Here is a 14705-nt window from a genome sequence, read left to right on the forward strand (position 1 = left end):
TAATCTAAGACTTAAAATGAATAAATCAAATACTTCAACTTGAACTGACTAATAGGAATAAATCAAATACTAGTAAAAATCAAATATGATAAATTACCTAAAATGAAAAAAAAAAAAAAAAAAAGCTTTTTCGATAAAATGCCCTTGAGATGCCTTCGGCGGCCAAGCAAAGCGTCCTCCGTGTTTAGGTGGGTAGGCAAAGCTGGCCAAAACACTAAGTGTTCTTCAAGTGGAGTGCCCTCCTGCGCTTCCAACAGCCCGCGTGTCTGCTTGTACTACGTGCTCCCTCTAACCCAAACCAACAATAAATGCACCACCACCAACGCCTCCTCTCCTTCTACGGTGAGAGACCACAGGAGAGGTGTTCGACGTCGGGGCCCCGCCCGTCCCCACCGCTGTTGTGGACCCTCAGCATCCCTTCTTTCTTCTCCCCTTCTCCTCAGAACCGGAACAAACACCTTGTGGAACAAGAAAACCTAACTCAATATGAGCCTCCTTCTCCTATTCTCCTTCTTCTTCTTCTTCTTCTTTGGCGCGGCCGTCACGGCGGCGAGCGGCGGCGACGGTGGCAGCGCGTACGAGGTGCTGCGGTCCCACGGCCTGCCCATCGGGCTGCTGCCCAAGGGGGTGCGGGAGTTCTACGTGGACGGGGAGGGGCGGTTCGAGGCGCGGCTGTACGCGCCGTGCACGGCCAAGTTCGAGAGCGAGGTGCGGTACAACGCCAGCATCGTTGGCACCATCTCGCCTGGCCAGATCGCTGGCCTCTCCGGCGTCGCGGCCCAGGACCTCTTCCTCTGGTTCCCCGTCCGCGCCATCCGCCTCGACGACCAGGCCTCCGGCATCATCCATTTCGACGTCGGCGTCGTTGACAAGCGCTTCACCCTCTCCCTCTTCGAGTTCCCTCCCGACTGCGCCCCCGCCTTCGTCGCCGAGGTTCGCGTCCACCTCTCCTCCATCGTCCCCAATACTTAGATTTGTTCGATCTGTCTTGGCATTTCGTCTAACTCCTTTCTTTCGATCGGCAGAGCCAATCCGGTGAGCTCCACTACCGTCTCGATCAACTCGATCCTCAACACGTTGCCGTCTGAAACGAGCCCTGCCGTCCCCGTTAGTAAAGGTCCTAAATAGCTTGCCTTTGGCTTGCTTATGTGTGCGCTTCTTGTGTGTTGCGGACCTGTGAGGCTCTGCTTTCATTCGAGCTGAAAGACTGCTCTTTTTTTGGTTGAATGATGATGGAGTCGGCACCCCCAAAATGTGCAAGCGATCCAATGAAATCGGATGAGAGAGCATCCGATGTTGGTAAGAGAATCGAGGGCTATTCTTTTTCCAACCAGTGCATTATCATATCAATGCTTATAACAGTTCTTAGTGGTGATGATACTATCGATTATGCCGGTAGAAGACCACATGTATGCAGTGGAGAGTCTGGGACTTGATACACTGCAAAATGTTTACCTTCTTGTATTTGTGAGTGAGTAATGCATCGAGTTTTTGTGTATATGCAGGAATCATTTCTCTGTATGTAATCTATAGGCAATTATTGTATCTGAGTAATATATATATATCTTCTCTTGATTGCTGAAATGTATGGAATCAACTAATGATCATCAAGGAATAGTGAAATCCGATGGAGATGTGCATGGCAAATCAAAGATGATGAAGTGATACTTGTTCTGAGTCTGAATGGTATCCTGGTGCTGGAGGTCTTGTGGGTTTGCTGGTGCATGTGAATTCATCTAATATTTAGGGCATTGTTAGGCAATTATGAAGGGACAACATTGTTGAGGTATCTTCAGCAATGCTGTACTGACTGAAAATTGTTCAGGTATTTCACCATGTTTTAGCTAATCTAAGTTTTTGTTTGTACAGACAACAAATTTGTCAGTTTTCAGAGGCAATGAGAGGTAAAACATCCATAAAGGCAGAAATTTTCATACTTTGTGATTAATGGATGGAGCTTTGCTTGAATGGTCTAGTCTTATTGTTCGCATATGAATCTTAGGATATTAGTGCTTGTATCATGCAGCTCTTCTGATGATTGTTTTTTGTTTTCAGGATGTCTGCAAAGGAACCAGAAGGGCAAACCCAAGCAGTATGAGCGATAGCATTCAAATGTGGGTTACTAACTTAGTTTAGTAGCTTGTCTTCCACTTTCATTCGTCAGGCAGTTCAGACTAACTTGCGGAGGTCTTGTAGATGTGCTGGTAGATGAGAAGTTTTCTAAAACTTAGGACAATGTTGAACCGACATAATTTATTCCAGATTTCAGTTTTTTGATAATTTTTGGCAATGACAAAACGACTGAAAATTGTTCAGGTTTTGTCACCAAACCTGCAGGTAATATAATTCTTAAGACCTCATTATTAATGGTCATATTGACAAAACTTAATTTTCTCTGTTTCAAGTTTTCAGGAATGATTTGAGGTGACAAAATATATGCATGGTGCCAGGGTAAGCAGAATTTTGCTACTTTATGGTAAATTGGGCAGAACTTTGATGAAACTCTCTAGTTTAATTGTATTTTAGTGAATCTTGGAACCCAAGTGCTTATGATATGTAGCTACTCTGATGGCAGGAGTTCTGGAAGGGAATTGGAAGAGCAAATGTGTGCTTCAAACCTTGCCCTTCATGGTTGATCTCGAATGAGCATCAGGTGTTTGTGTCTGCACCAAAATGCTTCAACTCATCTTTGAGAATGAATTGATAATTCAGCCAGCTATTTTGGATCTGTGCCAATGCGGCTAGTAGTTGAAGTCTTATGTGTTTAATCTCTGCACCTATCACAAATTATGTCAAATGTCACATCTGATTCTTAACACACACACACACACACACACACACATTGAAATCTTCCAAGAGCTTCAAGCTGGGAATATCAGGTAACATATCCTGCAACTGGGTAGAAAAACTTGAGAAGCTTGTGATCTTAACGTGAACAAAAACACTAGTGTTGTGATTCTTCTTTCCGCTCTACTTCTGCAGATGAAAATACTTGAGAAGCTTGTGATCTTAACATGAACAAACGCTGGTGTTCTTGTTGTGATTCATCTTTCTGCTACTTCTGTAGATGGACTGGTTTCCTCTGGTCGTCGAGAGTTTCATCAAAGTGAAGAAGCTGTGCTCACGGCTCATGAAAGCCATGAATAGTACTTTTAGTGAGTGAATCAAATGATGTGCATTTTTAATGTGGCAAAGGTGACCAAAAAAAGTTCGGATCGGGTATGATTAGTATGATTTTTATAGTTTAAAAAATGTTAAACCCGGATCTGATTCTGATCCGAATTTAACATGGATCAACTCAATACCAATTGGTTTGATTCAACTTGTTTAAATAAATAATCAAATAATATAATTGTTGTACATCATTACAAATATGAAAATTCGATCAGAGTCCAACTGGATCCTATCCGATTTTAGTACCTACATGGTTATTCGGACCCGACCCGAATTTATAACGGGACAAGTCTGTGAAATCCGCATTTCATGCTGCATCCGAATCCGTTATTTTTGGATCAGACCGCGTCAATGAGACTGGTCCGATAAAATATCGCCGCCACTACGCGCCAAATTGCCCGCCTCTCTGCGGGTGGAACGAACCGGAGGCCCAAATTTCCCGCAACACCCTCGTCTCCTAAGAACGAGAGCAACACCAACCGCTCCAACAGACTCTTACAGGGGTAGATCCGTCATATCAACATCCATCTTTGGATCCTATATTTCTCGCCCCATAGCCACACGCTCGACATCTCACTTCGCCTTGTGTCCACAAAAGCGCGCGCTCTCTCTCTCTCTCCCCTTCTCTCCCTCTTTCTCTCTCTCTCTCTCTAGAATCGCCAATGGCGCTTCGGATCGCCCTCTCTTCCCCCTCGATTCGATCGACCACGTCATCGCCGTCGTCTTCTTGTGGCAACCACCCTCCTTCCTCGCTGAGCCGGTTCCTGGGCTGCCCCCACGGGCGGTCCCCAGGCGAGCCCCTGACCGCCTCCGGCCGCAGCCGAAGGGCCGCCGTCGTGGCGACGTCGAACTTGGAGACGGCCGTGCCGGCCGTCGGGCAGGTCACGGAGGTCGACAAGGACACCTTCTGGCCCCTTGTCAAGGCCGCCGGCGAAAGGGTCGTCGTCCTCGACATGTACACCCGGTGGTAGGTTACGGCCCGTTCCTCCCTCTGCGAACCTAATTTCTGTCTTACGATCGATTGATTTGCTGGCCAACATCGATGTGAAACTGGATCTTTTGATATGGTAATGACCAGCATTCCGTATCGTCTCGTCGGTTGGGCTACTTTTGATTGACATCTTTGATGGTATCAGTTAAGATCCATAGTTGGATCAGTAAGTAATTTTAATTTTTCTCTCTCAATAGATGTATGACAATGTATTTGAACCTCTTAGAACGCCCAATTGACCTTATAATTGCAACATTTAATTCGAGCGTTAATGATTATATATCAGTCGTTTTTAGATTCCTTATTTTTAGTTGTAATTCAAAGGAAGACAGTCCGTTTAAGAATTCTGAATAGCTGAAGCTGTTGGAAGACACTTAAATTCATACTAAAAAGAACTTTTATGTGGTGTCGATTCTACTTGAATAATTTTAAGGTTGTTCTTCCCAAATCCTTGTTTTTTCAAATCCTTGTTCTTCCCAAAAAGCAGCATGTTCTGATGTTGGTATGTTCTGAGGTTGGTACTATGAACATTGCATATCCTTTTTTTTCAAATCCTTGTTCTTCCCATAAAGCAGTATGTTCTGAGGTTGGTACTAGGAACATTGCATATGCCCTAAAATACCCACTTTATAAACTTTATAGGAACCACAATTCCTTATATTTGGAACTATGACTTCAAATTTTTGGAGTTGTGATTCCATCTTTGATAAACTGTATTCTGTACTTTAAGAAATATGGCAATTCTTTATTTCTAACAAGTCTGCCGAAAGTGGAGTTTAAAACCTTTCTGCTTTCCATACATAAGATAAAGTTAGTTTAAATAAAAGATTGCCTGCTTTTGGATCTTCTGATCACAAGGCAGTCCAATATATATATACTTATACACGTCTCCTAGGCGCTCCCTGCCTTTAAACCATGCCACTCCCTATAAGATGTATCTACCCTTGTTACCAACATTTTGGTCCCTAACAAAGATTGTTACAAATGTTTTGGTGTGGTCAATCCCACAGGGTATATGGTTCATGTCCTAGCTAAGTTGTCTGTCTGAGACAAAAATTTGATTGGATTCATCTACATAAATACAGTGGCGTCGATTCTTATCAGAATTTTTGAACCTGTACATTCAATCCACAAGTAAAAGATTTGAAATGTTTGATAATGATCAGTCAGTGAACAATAAATGTACCATGCTGAAGCCAAATTTTAAGGAACTGGGTCCATCACCAAAATAATATTTTACACAAACAACAAGCTGAGAGGTCTAAAACTATATTGAGGTTAGTTGCATGAGTCTTGTTTTTCTCACCATTGAACTCTGATGAGGGTGGCAATATCACTAGTCAAATTAAGATTCATGAATTTTTTTTTTTTTTGTTAAAATGAGGTTAGACTGTGACAATGTATGCATCTTACTGTCCAAGAAGAAAATTTATTTTTGTAACTTGAATCTAGTCTCCTAAGCGTAAATGAGCAACCTTACCATTGCACTAAAGCTTGTCAGTATCAAATCTTTTTTGTCATTTCCAATAATAGGCCTTCGTCTTTGTCTTCTTGGATCTCTAACCTAAATTGTCCACTCTACCTTAGTTGTTCCAAAATGACAACTTTGTTTAAACTTTTCTAGTAACCTACACATCCATCTTAACATTCTCGTCTATACATCCTATACATCTATATTATTTCTTAAAATGTGTTGACCTATAAGTAAGCAGCTGATCTCACAATTGCATTGGGCTAAGTTGTCAGAATCATGCTACCATTTTAGCTTTTGTTACCTAAAATTGTGCTAAAGAAGTTTAGGAGAGGTTACTTATATCTCCACGAGGATGTGTTTGTAAAGAGTAATTTGCAGGGTCTAATATGCAATGAACATTTCCTTGATATTGTGCATATGAAAAACTTGTCCATGTATGCCTTGTTTTGAAATTGTAAGCCTGCAGATTCTCTTATTGGTACAAGTTTCAAACCTGTCTTGAACTAGTAAATCTTTCGAATTTTGTACTTCATTTATTAGGCTGATTTATATATGGTTGATGTATATTTATTTCCAATTACATATCCACAGAGAAGTTCAGCCTATGCATATTTGTCAGAGAACCATGTGAAAATGATGTCTGGTGTGTGACATCTCAATTTTTTACTTTTCCTTTAAAAGTTTCATTACAGTTGGTCAACTGTTGGGTATAATTTGAAAGGATATTGATGAAAAAAGAGTATTTAAAAGTTCCTTCAATAACACAATAGACTTGTTCAGAAAAGAACTCACAATAGGCACTTTCTGGTGTTGTAAGTCCCAATTTTAACTCCATAGTCTTTGGGCTCAAAGAAATGAGCATATGTATTTGATAATGAGTTTTAACATGAAGGTCTAATGCATAACAAGAATATATTGAAACTAATTTAAGGGGTCTAATGTGTGACAAGGATATGTGAATATTAACTTAAAAAGGGTTTAATGTCTAACAGTATAATTTGCAAGATTATACGTACAAGAAAACATGTTACATCCTTTAATATATATGCTAGAGCATATATGCAAAATATTTACATGATTATATATGAATACATAAGAAGGGTATTTTGAACATAGAATGATTTCTAGAGTAAACACTCGTTGCAAAAATTCCCAATTCCATATTTTGCCATCACTTGCAAGCTATTATTTGCATCTGCTTGTGGGTTGTCCAGTTCATCTATAAGTTGCAGCATTGTTTTTCCCGTCTTCTTTAATCGGTGTGAATTGTCTGATGTGAGGCTTGCACATCTAACAACATGTACTTTACATTGCCTGAACTACACTAGCTATTCTTGATATTTATTTAGAACTCTAGATTTTGTTGTTTAGTTTTGAAGAAAATGAAGATATCTAGTTAGAAGCTCATTTTTCACCAGTCTCTTTAAACATGATTAGTTTGTTTGTTCAAGGTATGATCTATGGTATCCTACGTGTTGCAGAAGAGCACATTCATCTTTTCCTTTTTCCTAGTTGGTGCTATAAATCTTTGTGGTGCAGGTGTGGCCCTTGCAAGGTGATGGCCCCCAAATTTAAAGAATTATCCGAGAAGCATCTTGATGTTGTATTTATGAAGCTCGACTGCAATCAAGAAAACAGGGTATGCTGATGCTATTCTTATATGGGGTTCTCGCCTTCTACTTAATCCATTCTGATCTTTGTAATTTTCATTGCAGCCCCTTGCTAAGGAATTGGGCATCAAGGTTGTACCGACCTTCAAGATTCTCAAGGATGGCAAGGTGGTAAAGGAAGTGACAGGTGCCAAGTATGATGATTTAGTTGTCGCCATTGAGACCACGAAATCAAGTTAATATTTTCGTACTTATTTACACGCTGCCGCCAGATTATCGAGGACCAATATGCTATGATTAAACATATGAAATTTTACGTATTATGAACTATTACCATCTGTACCGTTTCGTTGGCTGTAAAAAACAATGAACAATTGTAGGAGAGATGAGAAAATGACAATGTCTCTCTCTAGTTTAAGATACACTGGAGTCGTGCAGTTGATGTAGCTACCAGTGTTCTTTTTCTTGCATGTAAAAGACTTGATGTGAGATGTATTACTACACTGGTTTGATGGAGCATGGTCTTGCATTTGTAATCTGTTCTATGTTCTCTACAAGAACAAGCCATCCAATGCAATCTTGCACTACGGTTCGTCTCAATGCAATCAAATAATTCATTGGACAAACATAAAATGCTCGTGTAAATAAATATGGTTTTTTTTTGCGGATAGATACCTTAGCAGATTGTGATCACTATGACTATGTCAAGAAAAATAATTAGGTTAGGTCGAATAAAGACAGTTAAAAGAAACAATTATATTATAAAGATTATATTATCACCACAGATTCTCATGACTAGCTAAAACATACGAGACATGAGTGGCAGCAATCGGATGGGATGTCATTGCGATGATGCCTATCAAAGTGCCACCAAATATGTCACCATCGCAAGCTAAACTCGATATGAACCGAATGATACATTCAAGAGATTGCTGTCACCACAAAATTGGAATTCGTGTGACATGACATGGGTGGCAATAAGATCCGATCCGAAGCTATTGCTATCCGCACAGACTGTGATCGCTACCTAAACTCATGGGATAAGGGGTGGCCATCAAATCCCATGCTATCGCAACACCACCATCATCATCACCATCACCAATATCACAAATATTGGCCACCATGTTCCACATGAAACAGTCACTAACAGAAATCCAACTCTTCGTCTACAAGCCAACATGGCAGCATATGAGTGGTTCGCTACTAATCATCATCCGGATAAGAGACCTTCTCAAACAAAACAAAACAAAACAAATGTGTGTGTACATAAATACACATACATCATTTTTGTGGTGCAAGCAGATGGGATAACAACCCTTATCCTCTAATTTAGTACCCATAAAATCTCAAAGTCTCAATATTATGATACAAAAAGGAACCCATCAAACATATATCATTATATATCTTATAATTTTAAAGCTAAATACCACAATTCCTTCTTTTTTTTGTTTCTATAATTTTTACTCTTGTTAAAAGACAAAGTCTCCTAAAATAAATATTTTTAATAGCTTTGGGGTAGCTACTAACTGTTTCTTTGCGATAAATCCAATTCCTACTGGGCTCAAATTAGTGACCATGATAAAAGGAATTTAGTATCACAAAACAGAGAAAAGCTGGCTCTATAATGAGCACCTACCAGTAACAGGAAGTCAAATGGTGGTGTGATGCCACTGCTAACATCTTGTGGGGTTTACCAAGTATTTGATTTCTATATGTGCACCTAAAAGACCCAGATGAGTTGTTTCTTCCTCTACAACTCCATTATTGCCCTACAGAAGAAAGATAATATAACAACAAAATCATCAGTTATTCAATCAGAGCTCTTTGCAAGTAATGTGAGCTTAGCATATATAAGTGTAAAATTCAGATCTTTCTTCATGGAAATATGCCTGGGGTGGTCATACCAGCCATGAAGCTATTAGAAGATTTCTTCTTGAACAAAACAAGGCAGAGCAAAGTGTTATAGTTACCAACATCGGGAACAGAAGGGAAGGCTCCCTTGGAAGTGCAAACTCTAGGACAGTAATGCTGCACTGCAAAGAAGGGTTCACCCTCTTTTGAAGGCTACAATCAATTGCTTTGCTAGCTAAAAATTAAACCTTGCTTCTGCAATAAATAATGGACCAGAAATATTTGGTACATTTTGATTTAGCCACAACCAAAAACCCATCGTAGCAAATTCTTTAGCAAGGGAATCATATTTTGACTGCCAAAGCAAATAGAATCTAAAATATAGATAAATTGACTAGAATTAAAATCTATGTGACACAGCAAAATGGTCAAAAAGATAGAAGATAAGGAAGATAAGCAACACAACTCAACTTCATAGTCTCAAATGTGACTTGATGTTAACCCGAGAACATGAAAACAACTAATTATTGCAACTCAGAGGAAAGAGACATTTTTTTGTGACTAAATATTAACTTGAATACTCACACCAATTTATCATCAACTAATTCGCTCGCAATGTTAGCTTCCACTAGACTCCGCAGAAACTAAAAGCAAAAGGAATCAGAATTTGGGCCTTCCATCACGTTGCAGGGAACTTTTAAGGTTCGATGATGAAAATTGGCTGCATATAGTGTGCCAAGAAAACAAAGTCAGCATTGATGTGTATTTAGTTAAGAATGAAATACCAAAGTGAATACTAACCTGGTCTATGCCCACAGGTTTGCCATCTTCTACCAATATTTCAACTACTGTTCCAGCATGATCAGCCTGCACAGTGAGGGTCATTTCAAATAGTGATGACAATATTTTAAACAGAAAATGCTGACATGGTGTGATTCATCAAAGATACAGTGTACTTTGGGCATTTGGTTGCCAACCAGATGTCTGGGCTAAGCAAGAATACAACATGCACATGAAAAAGGTTGATTTTAATTGGATAAGAAAGCTCATCATTAACATGGCCAAATTAATTATAAATTGAATTTAGAAGGGTGAAAAATGCACTGATGTCAAACATATGGACCATTTAGCTACATTATCAAATACAAAGATCTACTTAGCATTGTCTATCGGAGTTACAGATATGATCCTAGTAATGAACAAACTGCTGGATACGGCAAACTCCCACTGTATGACCAGAGGAACATAAAGCTGCTGTGGCTCATTCATCATGAGACAATAAATTCATACTGGGTGTTTTGCATACAATCGAAAGCTTACCAAGTACCTCAAATAAACTAAGATGATACAAGTTTCTTCAAACACCAAAATCAAGAAAGGTTAAGAATATTATAACGAGCAGAGAGATGGAAAGTTTTAACTGGAGTCTTAACTTGTAAAATATGTTCCATCATGCAATCAAAGCACACAAGATCAAATCATGCCAAGATTAAATTCTTATGCTTTCACTAAACTTACAACTTCTCAAGATAATTATTTCTTCTATGTCTTGACTATTAACAGCGGGGAAAGGAAGCGTACAAAATGGGACACATCAGAAGGTAATAGATGAATCTGTAAAACGCAAATAGAAAATTTTATTTTTTGCTTTCGTATATTTCTAGATTTTGCCTTGAATCTAGAATAATCTGAGCATGTTTTTCTAAGCTCAAATATATCTATAGTATCATGAGGATTGTATCAGCATACATTGTCAACAAGACAAACCATGCAGAGAAGTTGACTTTTGATATAATTCTAACTCATCATTTCAGAGTTCTACTGCTCTTCTTCTGTACCAGGTATCTAGTGGTTTTAGAATCTCCATTTATAAAACACGCTCTAATGTTCAGTGGGATCCAAATTGATTTTTAAACATGATATTAGGATATTTAACAGTTGGATCATATTAGATGTTGAGGCACCTCATATAATATTTGCCTGCACAATGGAGATCCACATGAAAAGACATTCAAGAGGTCAGAAAACAAATAAAAAAATTACAAACACATTAAAGAAATACAGACTGAAAGCAAGAATAACCAATTACAGGTTCCATTTAAGTTCCAAACTAATCATTCATAGAGTTTTCTGAAGATCAAACCAACAATGGGAAGAAAGGCCACTCTTTGAACATGTTATTTGAAAAACTCTGTCTTGATTGCTACATCACGTCCTATCAACCACTAGAGATGCTTAGTATTGTTTGAATTTCGCCTATAAATTGACAGATTCTATAAGGGAGTGTAGCAAGCATGAATCTTTTTCTACCGTTATTGATGATTTATTTTGAAAGCTTATTTTGCTAGTATTTTCTATCTTAATAATAGAAAGAGTATGCCATTGCCACACCACATTAACAGAGCCATACTTGCTAAACCTCATAAATATGGTCATTTCTATGCACGAATTCAAACTCTAATTCTACTACTTGCTACTTATGTGGTTGTTACAACTTAAAATTAGAATCACAGCGTCAGGTACAAGTGCATTGGTGCTAAGATGCCAAACCATAATGTAGAATGCTTGAAAAAGATATCACTCCAGGAAAAAAGTAAAAGATTGCATTTTCTTACTGATAAAAAGCTTCCTGAGAAGAGACAAATGTCAAACGGTCAATATATTGCTTGTTCTTAACAATCCATTCTTTCCAGTGTTTTCCTCTATGACAATCATACAAGGATTTTGGGGTTAAACAAACAAAGTTATGTAAGATTTTTTTTTTCCCCGTAGTCTCTTGTACAATTTGCACTTGAACAAAGATCCTTACTTTGCTTTCACTCATTTTGGCTCACCCTCATCAACAGAAGCAACTTCCTTCAACGAAGGACCGCGTGACAAAATTATTCCTTGATAGATCCAAAAGGACAAAGCTAAACTTTTATTATTTATGGCTAAGATACACTTTATTCTTTTCTAAATATAATTTATATATAATAAGATAGGTTTTTTTTTATTTCAAGCCATTTTTCAGCCTTTTTTTGGAACAACAGTATCAGTGTATTGAGACACACGATATATCGGAATGTATACAATGTTCCAAGTGTTCTCGCAATAGCCTTTTGGGGCATATATTTAGGGAAAAATCAGCAAACTGAATCAGCTTGCTAACATTCAATAAAATACATTATGTACTCTAATGTACCAATCCAATTGAATTAAGTTTCTAAATAAAGAAGACAAGAATTTCTTATACATTGGACCCTTCCTTAATGGCAGAAATTATCAAATAATTATCAAAAGTAAAAGTACTACTGGCAAGAGATCATGTATATGGTTTGAAACAGGAATACAATTAGTTCAAATCCAATATGGGTAAGCTTTCGTTTTCCCAAGACAGACCATATATAGAGAATTAGTTTCTGAAAGTGAGCATCCATATTTTTCTCTTTATAATAAGTAGATTTGAGAATAATTAGCTAAGAAAGCAGTTCCAATTTATATCAATGAATTGGCTTCCTGAAATTAGATAAAGTAAACAAAATATAACACACTCTACTATTCCAATTTTGCAAAGAATATTCCAAAACCAGAATGTTTCAAATAAAATGGTAGAATAAAAACAGCCTAAGAAGGAAATCTTACTTCAATTTCATTCATCAGCTTCATAGCTTCAATGATACACAGTATTTGTCCCTTGTTGACTTTGTCACCGGGCTACCAAACACGTGAACAGATGTAAGATGTAACAGCATGTTAGACAAAGATTATTTTATATCATTGGATATCATAGGCATTAATCTAAGCTTTTGATCACCTTAACGAAAGGGGGCAAGCCTGGACCAGGGCTTCGGTATAATGTCCCTGCCATAGGACTCTTGAGAGGAGGATGGGATGACTTGGAAGCCTTAGGGGCAGATGAAGCAGCGGCAGGTGATGGGAGGGCACGGGCAGCAGGTGGTGGTGGAACTTCTGATGGAATATAAGCAGGAGCAGCAGGGGCTTGCATGACAATTGGGGCTGGTGCTGGAGGCTGAGGCAAAGCCTCCTTCTTGCGAATGATAAGTTCACAATCATTTTGCTTCAGCTGCAATTCAACAATGTCTCTTGAATCAACAAGCCTGCATCATCAAAGACGTGACCAAAAGCCAATTTTTACTGTATGCCACAGGGGTCAGTTGAAAGAAGAAGAAACAAGCAAACTGATTGAGGGATATGTCTACTCACTTTACGATGTTTGCAACTTGAGTCATAAACTCAGATATCGCCTCCTCGGATAGTGGAGCTGATGGCAGGGATGGCTTTCCTGCTTCCGCATCCTGCCCTTTGGGTCCTAAAGCTTCTGCTTTGGTCTTAGAAGTTGCAGCATCATTGGCAGGTCCTCCAGCAACCTTTGACAAAAGGAAAACAATTTGTCCGAGCCTGGACCAAAACATAAATTAAGTTGAAACAGTTTATGTTAGAACAGTGCTTGCCTCATTCAATTGGGCCTTTGCGATGGCAGAACGGTCTCTGTAAAGCCTCAATCCCTACAATATGGAAACCCTAGTATAATGATATGTATCCGTGAAACACAAAAGGAGGAAACATTTTTTGGGCCCAAAAGAAAGCACAATTCCAGATTGGGCTCCAACATCGGAAAAATAAAACAAACATCAATGGAATCTGACGTCGTTCAGCTCCAGAAATCAGCAAATCAAGATGATGGATAAGAAATGATCGTTGTTTGAGAATGTCAGCATTTCCAATGAAATCTGAGAAACCGACCAAACAAGCAAAATTTTCTTTCTGATCTACAAGCTAACAAATTAGACCACTCGTCAAGAAACGAGAAGAACAGAAAACTCCGAAATCTACGTAAAAGGCGAAGGTTCGTTCATTTTCTTCAGCATTTGATTTTTTGCCATTACGGAAACCAAATTAGAGAAGATAAAGAAGCTTTCTTGTTCGAAAACCAGCCGAGATCTAGAACAGGGGATAGATCGAGAGGAAATGGCATAGGAAAACGGGAAGAGGGAACCTTGGCGGGGGCGAGGAGAGGCTTCTTGGGCTTCGAAGGTAGAGGGAAGGAGACCGCTGTCGGGCGGCGGCGAGAAGAGGCTGAGGAGGCGGAGGCGGAGGCGGCGGCGGCGTAGACCTGTGGCGCGGCCGCCGGTGCTGCGTGAAGAGAGGACGAGGAAGCCATCGCTGCGGGGGGGCCGATCGGGAGTGACAAGTGGAGGCGAGTTTGGGGATTTAGAGAGTGAGAGAGCGAGGGTTAGTTAGTTACTTGATGCAGCGTCGTTTATTTTCGACGGACGGCTGTGATTCCATCATCTGATGGGTTACCAACGGCGAGTGATGGATCTCATTTTTGGAATTGTTAATATTAGTCCCTAACTCTTACTTATTTGCATATTAATTTTCCTTTCAATATTCGCCCGTTCTTAAACATTAATATTTTACAAATTAGTCCTTCCATTATCTCCACTCGGTTCGTAGGGTTTGGTTGTGGCCGAAATGACCAATTTACCCCTCCCTCTCACTTTATGTTCTCTCTTAAATTATGCTTAGGTATTGGGGATTTAGTGGCACATTTCACAAGCATTTATTGAGGTCATATTAAGACATAGAACAGTGTGTTTAT

General features: G+C 39.2%; 3 protein-coding genes across 4 annotated transcripts; 2 read left to right on the forward strand and 1 right to left on the reverse strand.

The window, feature by feature from the left end:
* Positions 1 to 271: 271 nt before the first annotated feature.
* On the forward strand, positions 272 to 1584 carry LOC103994135 (uncharacterized). Its single transcript, XM_009414443.3, has 2 exons — positions 272 to 933; positions 1026 to 1584. Exons 1-2 carry the CDS (start codon positions 487 to 489, stop codon positions 1086 to 1088), a joined length of 510 nt encoding a protein of 169 aa, XP_009412718.1. The 5' UTR covers positions 272 to 486; the 3' UTR covers positions 1089 to 1584.
* Positions 1585 to 3748: 2164 nt separating this feature from the next.
* LOC135646149 (thioredoxin F1, chloroplastic-like) lies at positions 3749 to 7768 on the forward strand. Its single transcript, XM_065165356.1, has 3 exons — positions 3749 to 4141; positions 7179 to 7278; positions 7355 to 7768. The coding sequence occupies exons 1-3, from the start codon at positions 3837 to 3839 to the stop codon at positions 7487 to 7489; spliced, it is 540 nt and encodes a 179-aa protein (XP_065021428.1). The 5' UTR covers positions 3749 to 3836; the 3' UTR covers positions 7490 to 7768.
* Positions 7769 to 8791: 1023 nt separating this feature from the next.
* LOC135644118 (biotin carboxyl carrier protein of acetyl-CoA carboxylase 1, chloroplastic-like) lies at positions 8792 to 14318 on the reverse strand. 2 transcript variants are annotated; one of them, XR_010498437.1, is made up of 8 exons: positions 14100 to 14318; positions 13555 to 13608; positions 13307 to 13470; positions 12897 to 13200; positions 12725 to 12796; positions 9902 to 9967; positions 9686 to 9821; positions 8792 to 9018 (listed from the first exon to the last, which is right to left on the reverse strand). XR_010498437.1 is itself a non-coding variant. In XM_065161573.1 (7 exons), exons 1-7 carry the CDS (start codon positions 14262 to 14264, stop codon positions 9798 to 9800), a joined length of 849 nt encoding a protein of 282 aa, XP_065017645.1. In that variant the 5' UTR covers positions 14265 to 14318; the 3' UTR covers positions 9526 to 9797. The 2 variants fall into 2 exon arrangements, 1 of the variants encoding a protein (XP_065017645.1); XM_065161573.1 differs by lacking the exon at positions 8792 to 9018 and having other exon boundaries at positions 9526 to 9821.
* Positions 14319 to 14705: the final 387 nt, after the last annotated feature.

The sequence above is a fragment of the Musa acuminata genome, chromosome BXJ3-8 (genome assembly GCF_036884655.1).
Source record: "Musa acuminata AAA Group cultivar baxijiao chromosome BXJ3-8, Cavendish_Baxijiao_AAA, whole genome shotgun sequence".
Classification (NCBI taxonomy): Eukaryota; Viridiplantae; Streptophyta; class Magnoliopsida; order Zingiberales; family Musaceae; genus Musa; species Musa acuminata.

Coding starts and splice junctions, on each gene's coding strand:
- LOC135644118 (XM_065161573.1), bottom strand. CDS start 14,264: ATGGCTTCCTCGTCCTCTCTTCACGCAGCACCGGCGGCCGCGCCACAG. Junction 13,471..13,554: donor CAAAGGCCCAATTGAATGAG/GCAAGCACTGTT, acceptor CTTTTGTCAAAG/GTTGCTGGAGGACCTGCCAA. Junction 9,968..12,724: donor AGCTGATGAATGAAATTGAA/GTAAGATTTCCT, acceptor CTCACTGTGCAG/GCTGATCATGCTGGAACAGT.
- LOC103994135 (XM_009414443.3), top strand. CDS start 487: ATGAGCCTCCTTCTCCTATTCTCCTTCTTCTTCTTCTTCTTCTTTGGC. Junction 934..1,025: donor CCCCCGCCTTCGTCGCCGAG/GTTCGCGTCCAC, acceptor TTCGATCGGCAG/AGCCAATCCGGTGAGCTCCA.
- LOC135646149 (XM_065165356.1), top strand. CDS start 3,837: ATGGCGCTTCGGATCGCCCTCTCTTCCCCCTCGATTCGATCGACCACG. Junction 4,142..7,178: donor CTCGACATGTACACCCGGTG/GTAGGTTACGGC, acceptor TTTGTGGTGCAG/GTGTGGCCCTTGCAAGGTGA. Junction 7,279..7,354: donor ACTGCAATCAAGAAAACAGG/GTATGCTGATGC, acceptor TTTTCATTGCAG/CCCCTTGCTAAGGAATTGGG.